Source organism: Grampus griseus (assembly GCF_964374135.1).
Source record: "Grampus griseus genome assembly, chromosome: 19".
Taxonomy (NCBI): domain Eukaryota; kingdom Metazoa; phylum Chordata; class Mammalia; order Artiodactyla; family Delphinidae; genus Grampus; species Grampus griseus.
In genome coordinates, this window is record NC_139013.1 from 9,345,536 (window position 1) to 9,365,806 (window position 20,271).

Below are 20,271 nucleotides of genomic sequence, written 5' to 3' on the forward strand. Positions count from 1 at the left end.
CACTCCTCCATACCCATACCCAATTAACATCAACTCCATGGCCTGGCACTTTGCGCCGCGCCAGGCACAAGATGAGCGCTCAGCCGGTGTCATCTATTATTAGGCACTCTGACGGACCCCCGCTGCCCGTCGCCTCCGTCCGCCCTTCGCCCCCACCCCTATCCCCGGGGACATAGGAGACGGTATCGGGGCGGCCGGGGTGGGGCGGACGGCGCGGGGCCGCTGAACCCCTGCCAGCGCCGTGCGCCCTGTGCCCGCAGCGCCGGCGCCCCCCATGCGCCAGGCGGCCGGACGGCGGCGTCGGGGGGCGCCATGGCCTCGGCGGCGGCGGGCGAAGCGGAAGAGACCACCCGGCTGCGCAAGCCGCGCTTCTCGTTCGAAGAGAACCAGATCCTGATCCGTGAGGTGCGCGCCCACTACCCGCAGCTCTACGGCGCTCAGAGCCGTCGGGTGAGCGTGGCCGAGCGGCGGCGTGTGTGGGACGGCATTGCCGCCAAGATCAACGGCATCACCAGCTGGAAGCGCACTGGCCAGGAGGTGCAGAAGCGCTGGAACGACTTCAAGCGCCGCACCAAGGAGAAGCTGGCTCGCGTGCCGCACTCCACACAGGGCACCGGGCCTGCCGCCGAGGACGCCTTCTCCGCCGAGGAGGAGACCATTTTTGCCATCCTGGGGCCGGGTGTGGCGGGGCCAGGAGCTGGTGCAGGGGCAGAGCAGCCCTCCGCGGCCGCCTCTTCACAGCCACCGGCCCCAAGCGCCTGCGCCCAACGCTGTGTGTTGTCTGAGGACCGCAAGGAGGACCGACGGGCAGGTGAGTTCCTTCAGCATCACCTCAGCAAAAGCAAACAGAAATTTTACTTTGTGCCTGGCGCTGTTCCAAGCCCTTTATATGGTTCATCAGATCCTCCCTATAGCTGTGGGAAGGGGGGTACTGTTATAATCCCCATTTTACACCTGTGGAGACTGAGGCTCAGAAAAGTGTGGTAATGGTCGGAGTCGGGAATGGAACCCAGACCTAGGAGGCTTGGCTCCAGAGTCCACACATGGGATCATCAGCTCACCCATGATTTCATTAAACTGTAGTGTAGGGGGAGTGACTCTGAAGGCAGATAGTCTGGGCTCCAGTTACAACTTTGCCACTCAACTGTGTCATTTGGGATAAGTTATTGCACATCAGTTTCTACATCCGTAAAATGGGGATAAAAAATGGTCCCCGCCTCAGAGGTTGCTGGGAAGATTAAATGAGTTAATATGTGTAATTTGCTTGGTACATTACTTCCTTGCTAGCTATTGATATAATTACCAGTGCTGTGAAGCACGAACTGTTTCACCATTTTATAAAGCAAAGACTCAGGGAGGTTTGGAAATTTTCCCAAGGTCATGCCCTGAGTAGAGGAGGTGGGGAGAGTGGAGTACAAAACTCCCCACTCAGCCCTAACTCTGGATGATTATTTCTTCCACAGCTATTCCCCAGTCAACTGCCCTGAGCTGGACAGTGTTGGGGACAGAGATGTGACTGAGACATCCTCAGGCCTGTCCTTCTGGGGCTCACAGTCCACTGGGGGAGACAGACCCATGTATAGACAGTGATGACTCAAAGCAGGCAGGGCTGGGCTATGAGAGTCCCTAGGGGACATCTGATCCAGACTGGGAATTCAAGGAGGGCTTCCTGGAGAAGGAGCCATCAGAGCCGAGATGCAAAGAGTGAGGATGAAGAAGAGACGGGAAAGTGTTCCTGGAGAACAGCATGTACAGTGGCTTGGAGACAAGAAAGCTTGGCCAGTTTAGGAAACTGAGAGATGCTGCCCAGTTAGGGGAGGGGAGGAAGGGAGAGTGGAAAGATTAAAGAAAGGACATGTTTTGAGATGAGATCAGAGAGGTCAGCAAAAGCCAAACCTTGCAGGACCTTTAGGCTGAGATAAGGAGTTCAATTTTATTCTAAGTACTATGGGGAGCCATACAAGGGTTTAGAGAAAGCGGGGGCACATGATCCAACAAGGCAGCTCAGGATCATGGAATTTCTGAGAGGTTCATTCACCCACCCAAGGTCACACAGCAAGTAAGTAAGTAGAAGGGTTGGAACTTGAATATAGGTTGTGTCCAACTCACCGTGCATGCACTTAACCACTGGCTAGATGGCCTGATATATACCATATATATGCATACATATATATGTAAATATGTAAGTAGTTTACATAGATATAAACAGTTAATATTGACTACGAGTTAATGGGTGTGCCAGAATTGGATCACATGTGGTTTAAAATAAAGGTCAGGACTTTGGATTTTATCTTGAGGGCATTTGGGAGGCATGAAAGTGTCTTAAGCCAGAGAAAGACACAATCACTCGGGACCCTTGTACTCAATACGAATCAAACCTCAGTGTTTCTACCTGTGAAATGGCCCCATTGAACCAGCGTGGAGATGGCAAACTTATTACTTCAGAAGCTGTACAACCCCTTATTCATTCATTCAACAGATATTTATTGAGCGCGTATTCTGAGGCAGACAGCGTGGTAGGTGCTGGGAATACTCTGAAGAAAGAATTTTCCATCCCTTATGGAGCTGACATTCTAGTTACGGGAGACAGACGGCAAACAAGTAATCCCCCAAAGCAGATTATACAAAGAGGTGATAAGAACTAAAAGAAGTAAAACAAAGCATGTTAAGAGGATAGTGAGTGATGGAAAGGGGGCCTCTGTAGAGAGGGGACATTTGAGCAGAGGACCTGAATAGAGAGACTGAGCCAAATAGATATCTGGGGGAAGAGTACTGCAGCTGGAGGAAACAGCAGGTGCAAAGACCCTGAGGCAGGTATGTGCTTAAAGTGTCCTTGATTAGAATCTCACACAGAGATTACCCACTGTGTAAAACTCTTAAAAGAGGAACTGCTCTGATTGAAGGACAGGAACAGGGCCTGGGGCAGCCTGAGGCATCTTTGTTGACACTGGAAGGAGAGATAAGAACCATTTATCTTGTGACCTAATATTTGAATGAAAGAACAGTAACAACCACATTGAGACCTTATTATATGCCAGGTACTGGCCTATGCCCTGGCCCATGGTAATTCACTTAATGCCTGTAACGGCCCTCAGGGAGATATTCCTTTACAGGGTTACTTGGTCCTATGTTCACACACATCCATTTACAGGTGGGGAAACTGAGGCCCAAAGGTTGCGAATAACTATGATTTTAACTCTCACGGTGGTCCTTACATGACGCCTGTGAGCCCTGTGGGCATGAAGGCTGGGCCCCTTTTCTGTTCTTTTTACTCGGTAGACTAGAAAAGTCATATATTTTTCCAGGTGGCTGGAATTTTCATGCCCTTTATGAAGAAGACTCGCCACCCCACCGTCAAGCCCACAGCCCCAGCCCAAGGAATGGTTAAAAGCATAGGCTCCAGAACCTGCCTGGTTCAAAGTCCTCTTCTCCCATTCACCAGCTCTGTGACACCTCTTTGGGCCTCAAGTCACCTCATCTGTAAAATGGGCTAATACTGATAGCACGTACCCCAAAGACTGGCTCGGAGGACTGGGTGAAATAACATAGGAGAACTTAGCCACTGCGCCCAGGGTCGGCCAGGAAAGTGTCCAACCACCGTTAGCTCTGGTTATTGTCTCTCTGCCAGCCTCTCTTACTTGCCCAGGCCGGCCGGCCCAAAGAGTCTGGAGCCCCAGCCTTCGAGCCTGGGGGTGTGGGGGGATAGTGATCCTGGTAGAGGGAACAAGATGTGCACTGAGGCAAGGAAGAAGAATAGAAAGGGGCAAAAGCTGAGGCCTTGTAGCCCTAGAGAGAGGCCTGGACTGTCCCCTGTGGGTGCTGCGGAGCTGCGGGAGGGTTGTTGCCGGGACCTGGGGCCTGGTGCCCAATCAGTACTGACTCCCAGGAAGCCACAGTTCTTTTCTCATTAAAGACAAAATTTTGTGCTGGACATTGTTCTAGGCGCTGGGTAAACAGCAGTGAACAAAAACAAAGCCCTGCCTGATGGAGCTGACATAAGGAGGAGGAGACAGACCACAAACACAGAGCGATCCCATGCCAGGTGGAGATAAGTGCTATAAAAGAAATCAGGTAGGGCTAGGAGAGAGAAAAGGACAGAGCTGCTTCAGATGGAGGGTCAAGGAAGGTCTCTCCAAGGAGGCCATGTTTGAGCAGATGCTGGAGGAGGTGAGGGAGGGAGCCAAGCAGGTGTCTGGGGAAAGATCTTTCCAGGCTGAAGGAACAGAAAGTGCAAAGGCCCTGAGGCAGGAGCGGGCCTAAAGTGTATGAGGACCCAGGACTTCCCTGGTGGTCCAGTGGTTAAGACTCTGTGCTTCCAACGCAGGGTGCTCGGGTTTGATCCCTGATCGGGAAACTAAGATCCCACATGCCGCCCGGCGTGGCCAAAATTAAAAAAAAAAAAAGTGTATGAGCCCCTGCAGGGAGGCCAGTTTGGCTGCAGTCAAGTGAACGAAAGAGAGTGAGAGAAGGAGTGGGAGACGAGGTTAGGGAGGCAATGGAGGCACATCGTGGGGACCTTGAAAACTTTGCTTTTACTGTGGGTGAGATAGTAGCCACAGGAGGCTTTTGAGCAGAGAAAGACATCTCACTTGTATTTTTTTAACATCTTTATTAAGGTAGAATTCTCATACCATACAACCTGCCCATTTAAAGCATACAATTCAGTGGCATTTAGTGTATTCATAGAGCTGCACAACCATCACTACAATCAATTTTAGAACATTTTCATCACTCCGGAAAGAAACCCTGTACCTCTTAGCCATCAACCCCCCGCCTCGCTCCCCCATCTCTGCCCAGCCCTAGGCAACCACTAATCTACTTTCTGTCTCTGTAAGATTTGCCTATTTTGGACATTGCATGTAAATGGATCATATGACATGTGGTCCTTTGTGAGTAGCTGCTTTCCTGTAGCGCATAACTGTGGTGTATTTTAGTTGGACCCCTGAGGCTGCTGGTGGAGAACAGACTCTAAGGGGCGGGGGTGTGGGCTGGGAGCCCAGTGAATAGTCCAGGTTGGGAGATGGTGGTGGTTGGACCAGGGTGGGGGCCGTGGAGGAGGACAGATGTTGGGTTAGTTTGAAGGCAGAGCCAACGGTATTTGTACACGAGTGGTGTCTTGGGAGAGAAGAGTGCGTTTTTGTCCCGAGCAGCTAGAAGGATGGAGCTGCCAGCATCTGAGATGGGGTGGCTGAGGGAGGAGCAGGTTGGGGGAGGGCCAGGAGCTCAGCTCCAGGCAAGGGGGTTGGAGGCATTACAGGACGGGATTACTGGAGGGGGATATGCCGAGTACACAGCCAGAGGGAGAGCTTCAGGCTGGGCCCGGAAACCTGGGCGCCTCTGCTCGCGGACTCTTCAAGTCCGTGAGCACGAATGAGATCCCAGGTGAGAGGGGGCGGAGGAAGCCCCGCAGGCTTGGGGTTAAACTGACACAGACCAGAGTTGAGACTGAAATCCTGCCCTCCTGACTGGAGAGAGCCCCCTACTCCCCGCCTCCAGAAGTTCCCCCTTCTCCTACTCCAGCCACCCAACCTCTTCTCCAGGCCCTCCTCCCGTGGGGCCTCCCCAGGATCCAGCAGTGCTGCCTGAGGGGGGGCGGGGGGGGGCGGGTGTGGATGGTTCAGAGCCTTCTAGCATGTTGGCATTTACACTGAATGAGATAAGAGCTGCTTGGCTCGGCAGGGGACCTCCAGGACCCTGTTCCATGAAGGCTGGTATCGGCCACCAGATTATTGTTAAATATTTTGTCTCTCTCCCCTGGGTCATGGGGCTTCTGCTCCAAGGCATGACCTGACTTAGGTTTGAAAAGGATGCCTTTGGGTCCAGGGTGGGTGGGAGGTGGGAAAGGGAAATCATGACAGCGTTAGGGGTCCCCCACATCTTACCTACATCTCTCTCTCCACAGATACACCAGCCCACAGCAAGGGGGGCTCGAGCAGCCCGGAGCCTTGGGCCAGACCCTCCTGCAATCCTCAGGAAGGGGGCTGCCCGGCACCCAAGGAGCGTGAGTCCCCGCCCCCTCCGGCCCTGCAGACCATCCAGCTGCCCCGCCTGGCCTTGTCTCCACCCCCCCCAGCCCCTCCGCTGCCACCACCCCCCGAGCCACCGCAGCAGGTCCAAGTGGCACCCTCGCCTTCCAGCTCCCCCTCCCCTCCACTGCCTCCACCCTCGGCCCCAGACCCCTCCCTGGACTTCCTGCGGGCCCAGCAGGAGACTGCCAACGCCATCCGGGAGCTGGCCGGCACCCTTCGCCAGGGACTAGCCCAACTGAGCGAGGCCCTCAGCGCCCTGCTGCCCCTTCTGCCCGGAACCCCCGCTGACCCACTGCCCCCGCCCCCGCCCCCACCTCCACCGCCCAGGCCTGTCTTGTCCCCCCCCTCCCCCAAGGTGGAGGTCACCCCAGAGCCTGTGTCCGTGGTGGCTGCAGTCGTGGACGGGGCTGTGGTGGCAGCCAGGGGGGTGATCATTGCCCCTAGGAGCGAGGAGGGGGCCCCCCGGCCGCCGCCCGCCCCACTCCCTCCCCATGACTCCCCACCACACAAAAGGAGGAAAAGTTTCCCTACACGGAAGAGGCGGGGGCGGTGGAAATCTCCGTGACATCTGCCGTGGGGTTCAAGCTTGTCTGCGCACCTTCTGCCTGCACCTCCTCCCCCCAGCTTAGCCCAGTGGAGGAGGGCAATGCACTTTCCCCATCCCAGCTGCACCCGGGCTCCCTGCTGCGGGGCACGAGCACCCCACTCCCTGTACTAGTTAGTGCCTGATTCTGGGGGGCCTCCTTGATGGGCCCCCCAGCCCTTATCAGTACAGCGCTGTCTGCCTGGCTGCTTTCCTTAACCCTGACTTCTAAGCCATGGATTTTACGTTATTTATTATTGCCCTTCGTGGGTTGCGGAGGGAACCTGCACATCCCCCTCCCCTAACAGAACTCCTGGCCTTGACTTGAAGACAACTGACCCACTTCCCCTACCCAGACTTTGGAGCGGGTGGGAGTTTCAAGACAAGTCAGAAAATGGATGCAGAGGCTATTGCAGTCTGTACCCTAGGGGCGGGTGGAGTTCTCACTGGTGTAGGTTGAGCCTTCTGCCTCCCGTTGGTCTCTGACCTCCAGAGCTCAACCCCCTCTGTGCTCCCCAGTGGTGACAAGATATCAATAAACTTATTTTTAATATAATTACTTGGGGCTCTGTCTGAGACAGGCCTGAAGTTCCAACGCCTACACCTGCCTCATCCCTCCATGGGCAGGTGACACCCCCTTGAAGTTTTAGAGGCTGGTGGTTTTCCAGACTTTTTTTTTTTTCCTTAAAGCCATCAAGTCCTGTGTTCAAATCTTATTCCTACTTTTTCATCTTTCGGATACCACCCTAAATGTCATCTCTGGGAGGACATCCTGGATTCCTTCCCCCAGGCTAGGGTGGGTCTGCTTCTTAGATCCTCTCTCAGCATCCTGTGGTCACTAAATGAACACATGCCCTTATCTATTTAAAGCCTGCTTCCCGTATAGTTTCATGAAGGGAGGAGCTGGTTCTCTTTTTTACTCCCAAACTGGCTGCAGAGCCTGGTAGCAAAGTAGCTAATAGCCATCACCCTGGACTCAGACCTGGCTCAACCCCTGGTGCTGCCCTGGCCAGCTGTGTAACTATGGGCCCCACTGTCCTCATCTGTAATACGGGCATAAAGATTTAGGTGTCTTTGCTGCCTACAACTACATTCTCTTCATCCTTCAGGTCACAGCTCAAATACCACCTCCTCAGGAAAGCCTTTCCTGACCACCCCCCCCCCTTTCCCCCAGCAGTTGTGAAAGAAAGGCAGTTAAGTAATCATTTGAGTAAATTTAAATTGAATGACCCTCCATCACCTGGATGAGCCTTGTCAGGGCAAGGCCTGAGCCTATCTTAGTCACTGCTGTGTCCTCAGCATTGCCCAACACAGAAGAAAGGTTGAATCTTTTAAGTAATGGGAGCTTAAAAACAACTTTCATTTATGGTGCTCCTTTTCTGGGCCAGGTGCCATGCTAAGAATTTATTTGCATGTTTGCATTTTAACCTGAAGGTACCCAATGAAAAGCCGATTTTAGGGGGTCTCCATTTTTTCCTGAGAAGTTTAGGGACTTGCCCTAAATTTGTCAGGGGCCAATCCAGTCCACCTGAAGCCAGCCTCCGGCCAGAACTCCTGACTCCAACTACTGTTTACTAAAGAATGGCCCAAAGACAATTTTAGGCGATATGTGGATGGCCTTTTTAACTGTTCTATGGTTATATGTGTATGTAGTTTTATTTTGTAAAAATGTACCTAGTACATAAAACCCATGATCATGCACATAATACTGCTTAGGATGAGGCAAAAGTAAATAGTGTTTGATTCACAGGAGTCAACTTCAAGAAAAATGTTAATAATACAGGTGGTAAACAAAATGGTGATGCTGAGTCTGAAATTTGGGTAACATAAAATCAGACCTGCTATGGTTGCAGCGGGATGAGGGAGAGTGGCGGCAGGCATTCCCTGATTAGTTTGAAAACTACTAATGAATGCAACCCTGGCAAGTCATTCAAATATTTTTGAGCGCTTAACACAGACCCAGGCCTAGAGAGAGGAAGAGGCTGATGTGGGTTAGAAGCTGGAGACCTGTCTCTCCTCCACATGCCCCCTCTCCAAGCCTGCCCTGCAGTGTTCCATCGCCAGGAAGAAAAAAAACATGGGGGTCGCCAAAGCCTGCTTGGGCCTATCAGGTAGTAAGCACCCAAGGTTGGAGAAAGGTGGTCTGGCTCTCGCTCTCCCCAGAAACTATGTTGCCATCTCTGGCCTCCTTTCCGCCCCCCAAATTGGTGAGCCCTAGAGGGTGTAAGGACCCTCTCACCCGGTGATCGAAAAGATCCCCCCGAAATTGAGGCGGGGGGGGGTTATGGACAGCCAGCGGGAATCGGGAAGGCCTCCCCCAACCTCCTAGACAGCGGAAGTGCGTCAGTTTGTTCGCCCCGTAGAGCATTTTGGGAATTGTAGTGAAGTTGGGGTGGGGGGGCGGAGAAACTGACAGTGTAACCCCTTGGAGACCAGAGCGCGCCCGCAGAGCTGGAAGAGAGGGGCGCTCGACCACTCCTTTTAACAGATAAAGCAACTGAGGCTGAGACCGTCAGTCCTCTCCTTTCTCCGGCTTTTGTTGGCCCCAGTCAGAGGCTTATATCCAAGATCCTGGGCAAGACGAAGTGCCAAGTGGACGGTCCTGCCCAACACTAAATTGACAGCTTCCCTTCCCCCCACCCCCGAAAACGTCCAATTAAGGCCCCTCCGCCCCGCCCCAGGAGCTGCTGCCTTCGTAACCGGTCATTGGCCCACCTTTGAAGGGCGGGGAACTGAGCCTCAGAGAAGGCAAGACTTGTCTAAAGCTGCAAAGCAAGTCGGAGCAGAGACTGGCCGTCCGGAAGCCAGTCCGCCCGCTACACTTTCTGAATACGTGGTGGCTCTCACCATTCGTATCACATCCCCGTCCCCAACCCTTTTGCTCGAGCTGCTTGGAGCCAGTCAAACTCCCTGCCCCCCCGGCGAGGAGGGGTAAAGGTTGCGCAGCGGAGAGGCTGTGAGCCCCTACCCTCCGGCAGCCGGCGGTCCCCTTTAAGAAACGGCCCCGGAGGGACTACGTTTCCCAGAAGGCTTTGCCGGCGCGTTATGTAACTTTCCCTGCGTAGCGGCCTCTGGGGCAGAAGGAGGTGGAGGAGGCGGCGGCGGCGGCGGCGGCTGCGGCGGCAGTTGCAGCGGCAGTGGCGGGAGCGGCGGGAGCCCGAGGCGGCGGCGCCCGCGGCCTATCGCGGGGCCCGAGCTGTGCGCCGCGCCCCGGAGCTCGGACCCGGCGGGAGCGCCGACGTGCCTCTGCTTGCCTTTGAGGAGGCGGGAGTGAGGAAAAAGGCTTAGGGCCCAGGGGGCGGGGAAGGGGGGCCGGGCCTGGATCCGCGGGGAGGCCGAGCCAGAGGCCCGACCGTGGCTCGCGCTGTCCCGGGGACACGAATCGAACGTTGGCGGCGCGGATCGAACGTCGGCGGCGGGTGGAACGCGGGGGCTCGGAGGCGCGCGTGCGGGGGCTATGGCGTCCGTGCAGGCTTCCCGCCGCCAGTGGTGCTACCTGTGCGACCTGCCCAAGATGCCGTGGGCCATGGTGTGGGACTTCAGTGAGGCCGTGTGCCGCGGCTGCGTGAACTTCGAGGGCGCGGATCGCATCGAGCTGCTCATCGATGCCGCCCGGCAGCTCAAGCGAAGCCACGTGCTCCCCGAGGGCCGCTCGCCGGGGCCCCCGGCCCTCAAGCACCCGACCACTAAGGACCTGGCAGCCGCCGCTGCACAGGGGCCTCAGTTGCCGCCTCCACAGGCCCAGCCCCAGCCGTCGGGGACAGGCGGCGCTGTCTCAGGCCAGGACCGCTATGATAGGGCCACATCGTCGGGCCGCCTCCCCTTGCCCTCGCCCGCCCTGGAGTACACCCTGGGGTCCCGCCTGGCCAATGGACTGGGCCGCGAGGAAGCTGTGGCGGAGGGGGCGCGAAGGGCCCTGCTTGGCTCCATGCCCGGCTTGGTGCCCCCCGGGCTGCTGGCAGCTGCGGTGTCTGGCCTGGGAAGCCGAGGTCTGACGCTGGCACCCGGCTTGAGTCCTGCCCGTCCAGCCTTCGGCTCCGATTTCGAGAAGGAGAAGCAGCAGAGGAATGCGGACTGTCTGGCAGAACTGAACGAGGCCATGAGGGGCCGGGCAGAGGAATGGCATGGGCGCCCCAAAGCCGTGCGGGAACAGCTGCTGGCGCTGTCTGCCTGCGCCCCTTTCAATGTCCGCTTCAAGAAGGATCACGGGCTGGTGGGACGGGTGTTCGCCTTCGATGCTACTGCCCGCCCGCCAGGCTACGAGTTCGAGCTGAAGCTCTTCACCGAATACCCCTGTGGTTCTGGCAACGTGTATGCTGGAGTCCTGGCCGTGGCTCGCCAGATGTTTCATGATGCTCTGCGGGAGCCGGGCAAGGCACTGGCCTCATCAGGCTTCAAGTACCTCGAGTATGAACGCCGACACGGCTCAGGGGAGTGGCGCCAGCTGGGGGAGCTGCTAACCGACGGTGTCCGCACCTTCCGCGAGCCAGCTCCCGCCGAGGCCCTGCCCCAGCAGTATCCAGAGCCAGCCCCTGCAGCTCTTTGTGGCCCACCCCCACGAGCCCCATCCCGGAATCTGGCCCCCACGCCGCGCCGTCGCAAGGCGTCCCCTGAGCCCGAGGGCGAGGCATCTGGGAAGATGACCACCGAGGAGCAGCAGCAGCGGCACTGGGTGGCACCCGGTGGCCCGTTCTCCGCTGATACCCCTGCTGTGCCCTCGCCAATCGCCGCCCTGAAGAACGTGGCCGAGGCCCTTGGCCACTCCCCCAAGGACCCTGCAGGGGGTGGGGGCCCTGTGCGCACAGGGGGCGCCAGCCCCGCAGCCTCCTCTGCGGCCCAGCCTCCAGCCCAGCATCGTCTGGTGGCCCGAAACGGTGAGGCAGAAGTTAGCCCCACAGCAGGGGCGGAAGCTGTTAGCGGGGGTGGTAGCGGCACTGGGGCAACCCCTGGGGCTCCCCTGTGCTGTACCCTGTGCCGGGAGCGGCTGGAAGACACCCACTTCGTCCAGTGCCCCTCAGTGCCCGGACACAAGTTTTGCTTTCCCTGCTCACGGGAGTTCATCAAGGCGCAGGGTCCTGCTGGGGAGGTGTACTGCCCCAGTGGAGACAAGTGCCCGCTAGTGGGCTCCTCTGTCCCCTGGGCCTTCATGCAAGGCGAGATCGCCACCATCCTTGCTGGAGACATCAAGGTTAAGAAAGAACGGGACCCCTAGGCCACCACTGCCACGAGTCTACTGCCCATCCGCCCCCGCCCTTGCCACCCACCGCCGCTGCGGATAAATTATTCCCACCCAGCCCAGTGCCTCCCCCGCCTGTGTACATACCCCCTTCCTTATCCCAGATGGGTCCCCTCCTTATCCCAGATGGGTCCCCTGGGGTAGATGCATTGAGGGTGGGGGGAGAAAACTTGTGGCTTCTGTCCGAGGGGGTGTTTGGGGTCCCTTGACCCCTCCGGTTTCCCTCTCCCCTCCTTGGCTTGGCTTTGCTGCTGCTTGTAGTTGGAGGAGAGGTGTCCCCGCCCCTCCTTGAGAAGGGGCCTCCTGAAATCTCGCTCTTTATAAACGAAGCAAAAGCATTTTATTGCCCCTCTCCCCTATCCCCTCTCCCTCCTTCAATAAACCGAAAGATGGGTTTTTTCCTTCTTGGTCCCTTAGTTGCGTGAGATGCTGCGCCCCCTTTGGGACCGAACTGATCCTGCAGGGGAGAGGACGTTGCCTTGTAGCCTCCAGGTGGCGCCCTTCACTCAGGTGGGCCCCCCGGCTGTTTTTATAAATGCTGGCCAACTAGTCAAGCGTTCTAGCCATCAGCCCGTTTTCCAGATGACAGAACTAAGGCTCAGAACTAAGAACTAAGGCTCTTGCGAGGGAGCCACAGCCAAGCTCGGGAGCTAGCCTTCCCTTCTGGCCCATCCCCTGTATCTCCCCCGAAGGTGGAGGACTCAGTGCCACCGACGGGGAGGGTCAAGGGGCATCCGGAGGCTTCCCAGAAGGGACGGGCCGCGAGTTCTTGCTAGGCACGGAGAGAATTAGGCCAGATTGCTAGAGGGACTGCCTGAGGAAAGAGGAAATTTACCTCATGAGGTACACTAACAGGTTCCCTGGAAACAAGGTGACTGCTTCTCGCCTCTGGTGGTGCCCTGAACTGCGCGCCCATCTCTGGAGACCAGCCTCAACGGCGGCCGCCCTAAGACACCGTGACTGGCCGGGTAAAAGGCCCTCCCCCCCGCGGTCGCCTCTGATGTGCGCGGCCTTGTCCCGCACCTGTCCCGGCGGGCTGATTATTAACCAGGACTTCCTGCTCGCTGGCGTCAGAGGGCGGGGCCTGAGCCGGCTGCGGCAAAGCAGGGGTTAAGGGTAGGGGGAGGCCCCAAGAGGCAGCCCGCACCCCAGCGGCCTCCCCCGCGACCCTGAGGTGGCGATTTCGTGAAGGGGGCAAAGCCGGGCGCAAAGGCCAACGGATGGACAGAGAGATGGGGAATGACAGTGTGTCCTGCCACCGCACAGCCCTGTCACACGGCTGTGAGACCCTAGGTTGCCCCAGGTCTCAGGAACCCAGATGTTATATCACCTAAATCTGGAAGACCTTAACGTCCTGACCCATCTTGGTTATCCAGGTGTCCCTCCCACACATCCCGCAGACCCCCATGTCCCAACTCCCAAATATTAGGGACTCTAGGGCTTGGTCCTCCACATCTGGAGGACCCTCAGTTCTCGGACTGAGGAGTCCCCTCCCCCAGCCACCGGGTCTCAGGTTTTCTGTCACCCTGGCACTGCCAGCCTGGGCTCTGGGCAGGGCTGGGAAAACCACCCCTGATTAAATATACCAGGCGATAAGCCAGGAGCAAGGGAGACGCTGGATGGAGCTCCGTGCCTGGGCAGCCCTCCTGGGCAACCTTGTGGCCTCTCCTGACCCAGCTCTGCAGACCCAAGTACTGGGTAGCTCCCCTCCCCCATCCTCAGAGCTAGAGGCCTCCAGACACGGGGGCGCTGTGCCCCAGTGGGGGCTAAAGAGCTGTGGAGGACACCTGGTCCTTTAAGAACAGCTGGTGGGTGGGTAGGGGCCAGGGGAGTCACCCCCCAGCCTGGCTGGTGTGTATTCTAGATAGAGGTTGGGTTAACTATTAACAGAGCAGGCGGCCTGAACTGTGTGGGTGTAGGGGCCTGGATCAGCCCCTCTTCATTCAGTGCCAGGCTGGGGCCAGAGTGGAGGGGTTCTGGATTGATCTGGGGCATCAGTGAGTAGGTGAAGAGGCTTCATGAAAGGAGAGACAGAGACACAGAGAGAGACCCAGGGAAAGATGGAGACGACAGAGGTGGGGAGGGAGATGTAAAGAGACCAGCTCACTGAGAGAGAGAAGACAGAGACCCAGAGAGAGAAAAGGAGCTCGCTCGGAGATGAGGGAGATGAGATAGAAACAGAGACAAACGTTCAGGAAGGAAAATTAGAGAAATATCCAGATGGGTTAAGAGAGGCTGAGGTACACTGAGGAAATGCCAACCATAGAGACAGAAGGAGAGAGAAGAGAGACTGAGATGCGGAGAGAGGGAGGGAAGGCGGGAGGCTGTGAAATCAGGGAAAGGTACAGGTTTGAACTAGAGAGTTAAGACATCTTCAGACTCAAAAGTTCTATGAGACCGAGGGGGAGAACAGAGCTCTGTGAAGAAGGGCAGGGCTGGGTCTGTCTTAGTCACTTGGTCCCCATGACAGGACCTGGCTCACGGCTCACCCTCCAGTTCTCAGCTCAGCTGACCTCTCCTCCAGGAAGCCCTCCTTGACCCTCAGTCTGTGTCAGGTGCCATTTCTGGGGTCCCACTCCCCTATCCCAGCCCTGAGCATTCTAAATCATTATTGTCTGGGGACTGGACTGTGAGCCCCATAAGGGCAGGGCCAAGGCTGTCTCAGTCACCACTGTGTCCCCAGCATTGCCCCGCACTGGCAAGTTTAAAGGATGGATAAATTAATGGACTCCTTTCTTTCAACAAATGTTTATTCAGCATCCACTGTGTGACAAGCCCTGCAGTAGGTGCTGTGGATACAGCAGGGAACAGAGTGCAGCCCCTGTTCTCATGGAGCTGACATTCAGGTGGGAGATACAGACCCATGAAATGTGACAGCCATGGCGGTAAATCCTAAGAAAAAATAAACCAGGGAAAGGAGACAGAGAATTATGGAGACTGGTATTTTAAAGAGGGAGGTGGGGGAATTCCCTGGCGGTCCAGAGGTCAGCACTCCATGCTCTCACTGCCGGGGGAGTGGGTTCGATCCCTGGTCGGAAAACTAAGATCCCATGAGCCACGTGGCCCGGACCAAAAAAAAAAGTGGGACGTAAAACTGAGATGAGGACTTCCCTGGTGGCTCAGTGGTTGGGAGTCCGCCTGCCGATGCGGGGGACGCGGGTTCGGGCCCTGGTCCGGGAAGATCCCACATGCCGCGGAGCAACTGACCCCGTGCGCCACAACTGCTGAGCCCGCGTGCCTGGAGCCCATGCTCCACGGCAGGAGAGGCCACCGCAGTGAGAAGCCCGCACGCTGCAACTAGAGAAAGCCCACGTGCAGCAATAAAAAAAAAACAAACCCAACGCAGCCAAAAATAAAATAAATAAATTTATATAAAAAAAAAACTGAGATAAAACTAAGGGAGGTGAGTGAGTGAGCCACGGGCAATCTAGGGAGATAGCAGCACATGCAAAGGCCCTGAGGTGAGAGCCAGCTTGGTTCATTCCAGAAGCAAGGTGACCAGTGCAGCTATGGCATGAGAGAGAGTCATAAGATTGAGGTCAGAAGGATAGTAGGGTAGGGAGCGTTGGGGGCCCTGTCTGCCATGGTAAGGACTGTGGATTTAGTTTTAATGGGAACAAGTAGAGGGTTTCAAGCACTGAGGGAAGGGATGAAGCAAATGAGACAGAAAAAGCAAGGAATCAGCTGGGATGGACAGCATCCCGTTCACCTCTGTGTCCAGGGCTCAACAGAGGGCCTAGCACAGATGCCCAATGACAGTGTGTGCACGAGTGGATAAGACCCAAATCGACAAAGAGTCAGAACGACATTAGATGGATGGACAGACTCCCAGGGAGAAGCCAGGTAAGGACCCGGGGACGCCCAGGGACAGCAGACACAGACAGACAGACAGCAGCTCAGCTGAGAAGTCCTATTCCTTCCAGAACCCTCCCCACCCGGAAACCTTCCCTGCAGCTGGAAAAATTCCCCGGGCCCTCCTGCCCGCCTTGCCCTGTGGCGTGCCCACTCACACCTCAGGCAGAGGAAGCTGGCAGGCCTCACAGGAACCTTTCTGTGAGGGGGGAGTAGAGGCGGGCGGGCGGGCGGCAGGGACGAAGGGAGAGGAGTGGCGGGCGGGCAGGCAGTGGGCAGCAGCTACACAAAGGCCCCAGTGTCTGCCCCTCCTGCCCCCGGGTACAGATATAAATAATATAAATAATATGTACATATACCTTTAAATACACACACACACACACACACACACACACACACACACACACACACACACACACACACACACACACACACACACACACACACACACACACACACACACACACACACCAGTGGGCTGGGGTAGGAGGCTGGGGGCCACACCCTTCCCTAAGGACCCTGATATGGCAGAGGTCTGCTCCTGTGGGGCTTGGGGGCTCAGAGACCCACAGAGATAGTGACCAAGACTGAGAGGCTCGAGCTGAGAGGGACACAGGGACAGAAGGGCGAGAAGGAAACTTACAAAGTGCGAGAGACAAACAGAAAGAGACTGGCCGACTGCGACGCCGAGTTAGAAACCAAGACTGGCTCAAATGGAGACAGATCAGGAAAGCAGAGAAATCAAACTTCGCTGAGAAAAGACAGAAAAAGTCAGAGGTAGAGGGGCAGTGACAGAAGGAAGACACGGGTCATTCCCCCGAGAAAGGCAGAGCCACAGGGAAACCCAGCTGAGAGGAAGTAGGGACAGAAAGAAGCAGAGAGGCCAGCAGACATCCAGAGAGGGACAGAGAGAGGGAGAAGCCGGCAGGCAGGCAGGGCCAAGGCTGGGGGCTTGGGAAGGCTGGTGACCGTGGGTGGGGGAGGGTCAGGGCACGTCTCCAGTTTAGGGGCACCGCCTGTGCAGCTCTGGTCCAGCCCAGTCCAGGGCAGGCTAAGGGGCAGGGAGTGGAGGTGAGGGAGGTGGCCCTTGGGTTCCGGATCTTGGTGTTTACCTGGGGCAGTCATTGCAAACAGGCGCCCAGCCTGGCCCATGGCAGAGTGAGGGTGGGATGGGCTGGGCCCCAGCTCTGGGCACCAGTGGGCCCGACACGCCCACCTGTGGCCTGGGTGGTGAGTAACACACACGGTGACACCTGGGTAGATGGTGACACATAGGGGGAGAGACACGGTGACACACAGGGACAGATATAGGCAGACCCAGAGTGTCTGAGACATAAACAGACACACAGAAGCCAGTGACAGAGACACACTGTAATAGACACAGTGACAGAGACCAGGACACAAGGATGGGCAAACATAGTGTTAGGCTTAGAGACACAGCAACAAAACACAAGGACAGAAGACACAGTGACAGACACAGAGAAGACAATGATAGAACAGTGACATACATGTATACCCAGTGACACAGCACTGCAACACCTACAGAAACCCAGTGAGAAGACACTGACACGGAGACGTACAGGCACACACAACACACACTCACACACTGAGCAGACAAGTCATAGAGTAACACAGAAGCCTGCAAACACCTTGACATTGACACAGACTCATAAACCTCCCTGGCTGCTGGCTTCTGGGGTGCCCCCTCGGCCTCCAGGAGCAGGGTGTGAGTGGCGGTGACCATGACGGAGGGCTTGGGACCCCAGGGCCCTGCTGTGTCGCTGTTGCCCCTCCTATGCTCTAGAATAGCGTCCTGGTTAAGGGCACTGGCTCTGAGCCTGGGTTCAAGTCCTAGCTCCCCACTCACTACCTGTGTGACCTTGGGCAAGTCACTTCATCATGCCTCAGTTTCCCCAATAATAAAATGGGTGGGGGGAAGGATTGGGTCTATCGATTCTGTAAGGTGCTTACATAATGCCAGACACATGGTAAGCCCTAGTAGCTGTTATTATTATTTATTATTATTACTATTTTCATCTCATATCTTCTGCCCACAGGGGGGACCCTGCCTTGGCCTCTGTTTCCCCACTCACGGCCCCTCCCTTGGACTATGTCACCTAAAGCCCACAAGCCGTGCCCAGGTCCATCTGTCCCAGCCCAGGCTTCTCTGTGTCCCCATGGCTATCCCCCATCCCTGATCCCTAGCGTCCTCATGTCTGTCCATGCGTCCCATGTCTGACTGCTGTACTTTTCCATTGCTGGCCACCAGCCGGCTGTCCCTGGGGTAGGGGTCACACCTGCCCACGCCAGCCGAGCCGGTGGCCACCAGACACCCTGACGGATGGCCCCACCCTCCCCCCAGGACCCTACAACAACACCCGCCCCTCCGGCCACCTGAGGTCCCCACTGGGGCGGCCTGAGGCCTGAGCCTGGGGACAGGAAGCCCCAGGCCTGGCTGCCCTGAAAGCCTCTTTCAGCCTGGGCCTCCTCCCGCTGCCACCGACTCCTCCTGCGGAATAATATTTGGGCTGTTGGCCGGGGGGCGGGGGCCAGATCCGGAGGCCGCCTGGGAGAAGCCAGAAACCGCAGGGCTTCCTGCCTCGGGCCGGCATGACTCTGGGAGAGACCCCCAGGCCCGAGGGAGGGGGGTGGGCACCCAGGGAGACTGAGGGCCTTTCTCTCGACACCAGTTGTTTTTTCCAGGAACCAGGAGGAATTCCCCAGCCTGCCCAGGACAGCGAGGCTGGTGGGACGGCTGACTGGGAGCCAGCACGGCAGGGGGCGGAGGGGGGTGACACGCAGCCGGCAGGGCTGGCACGGTGACAGAAATAGAGGGCCTGGCCTGCGAGGTGGCAGGTAGAGGCGGAAACTCAGGGAGCTGGGAGAGAGAGACCGGAGGAGGAGGAGAGAGGCCAGAGAGCCTAAGGAGTGGGGGGAGGAGGACCCCAAGAGAGGAAGACCCAGAGCCCCCAAGGGAAGGAGGGAGCGATCCAGAGGCCCAGAGAGAGGGAGGACGGAGTCGAAGCCACGGAGCAGATGGAGAGAGAGAGCAAGGCAGAGAATACGAGAGACAGAGGCACAGGGCATGATGAGCAAGCATTTTCCCATAAACCAAGGGACAGACGTAAAGGCACAGAGAGAGAGGTAGGGACATAGGTGACACTAAGAAACAGAGAAAGATGGACACACAGGAACTGGGAGAAACATCTCTCCCCCCCCCGCCCCCCGCTCCCTCTCTCTGTCTGTCTCTCACACAAACCACACACACACGCACGCACACATGCACGCACGCATGCGCACATGCGTGCGAACATAAAGAGACAGCCTTTGGTCTTTGAATGACTGACTGACTAAATGAACGAGTGGCTAGAGAGCCAACAACCAAGTAAGACAAATGCAAACTAAGGAAATCACACCCGCTCCAGCGTGGCGGAATGACCTTGGCCCAGTCCCTTCCCATTCTGGGTCTCTGTTTCCACTCTGTGAAACGAAGGGTGTGAGGAACACAGTTGCGTTTCACAGAGCCATCCCTTGGAACATCTGAGCCACAGATATCAGACTCAGAGCCCAGGCAGAGACCTGGAGGAATAGAAACACCCAAACCCCAAACCCAGAGGCTCCCAGAAGCCCCCAGCACCCGAAGGAGGACCCAGCTCCTTTCCCACACACCTGCACGTGAAAGAGACAGACACACCAGGGCCAGTCAACACACGCTCACACACAGCCACAGCAGTCACAGGCACACAGCAAAGACAGGCATAATACACAAAAACGGACATACTTTTAAAAAAAATACAAACACATGCTGATTCCCAGACATACACATGAAACACAAAATGACCCACAACGCCAATGTAGTCACACGTAGACTCTTTAAGGCAGCAAGTGTGTAGACAAATGGACATACAGAAACACACATCCAACAGAGTGAGACCCAGGGGGTCCCAGGGATAGGTGTATAAGAGAACCACACACACAAAACAATAAAGGAAACACGCACACGAGTCTGATATCCCGAGACACCGACAGTAAGCACATACCCAGGGGAGGAACAGACACACAAATTCAGACAGTTGAGGGACACAAACAATAGAGAACACCCTGCAGCAGACCACAGGGACCTCAATGGCCGTAGCGATGTCCTATGACCCACAGAGGCACAGGCGCACGCATGCAAACAAACTAGCACACACCCTGTCTCCTTCAATTAGCGCCCTGTTTGTCCGTTCTCCTCCTCCCTAGCTTAACCAAAAACCAAGCAGCCCCTGGGCTCCCTGAACCTCGGGGCTAGGGGCATGTGTCTGGAGAGTGGGGGTAGGGAGATGGCCTTGGTCACTGCACAGACACCTCCTCCTGCTGCCCTGGCCCCACTGCTGCAGGGGCTGCTATCTGTGAGCAAACTGTCCTTGGGGTCAGGGACAGCAAAGAGCCAAAGGTCAGGTCGATGCCTCCCCCAGCCCTTCCCCCAGAGGCAGCCAGCTCTTGGGGGCAGGAAGGAGAGGGGACAGGGGACAGCAATTCAGGTGTTCAAGCCTCAAAGGGCCCACTCGCCAAGGAAAAGAGACATTCAG

At 56.6% G+C, this 20,271-nt stretch overlaps 2 protein-coding genes across 2 annotated transcripts; both read left to right on the plus strand.

The window, feature by feature from the left end:
* The first annotated feature begins 279 nt into the window (after positions 1 to 279).
* On the plus strand, positions 280 to 7,135 carry MYPOP (Myb related transcription factor, partner of profilin). Its single transcript, XM_082677483.1, has 2 exons — positions 280 to 811; positions 5,903 to 7,135. Exons 1-2 carry the CDS (start codon positions 313 to 315, stop codon positions 6,592 to 6,594), a joined length of 1,191 nt encoding a protein of 396 aa, XP_082533609.1. The 5' UTR covers positions 280 to 312; the 3' UTR covers positions 6,595 to 7,135.
* Positions 7,136 to 9,728: 2,593 nt separating this feature from the next.
* IRF2BP1 (interferon regulatory factor 2 binding protein 1) lies at positions 9,729 to 12,326 on the plus strand. The gene has a single exon (XM_082677940.1). The coding sequence runs from the start codon at positions 10,070 to 10,072 to the stop codon at positions 11,822 to 11,824; it is 1,755 nt and encodes a 584-aa protein (XP_082534066.1). The 5' UTR covers positions 9,729 to 10,069; the 3' UTR covers positions 11,825 to 12,326.
* Positions 12,327 to 20,271: the final 7,945 nt, after the last annotated feature.

Coding starts and splice junctions, on each gene's coding strand:
- MYPOP (XM_082677483.1), top strand. CDS start 313: ATGGCCTCGGCGGCGGCGGGCGAAGCGGAAGAGACCACCCGGCTGCGC. Junction 812..5,902: donor CAAGGAGGACCGACGGGCAG/GTGAGTTCCTTC, acceptor CTCTCTCCACAG/ATACACCAGCCCACAGCAAG.
- IRF2BP1 (XM_082677940.1), top strand. CDS start 10,070: ATGGCGTCCGTGCAGGCTTCCCGCCGCCAGTGGTGCTACCTGTGCGAC.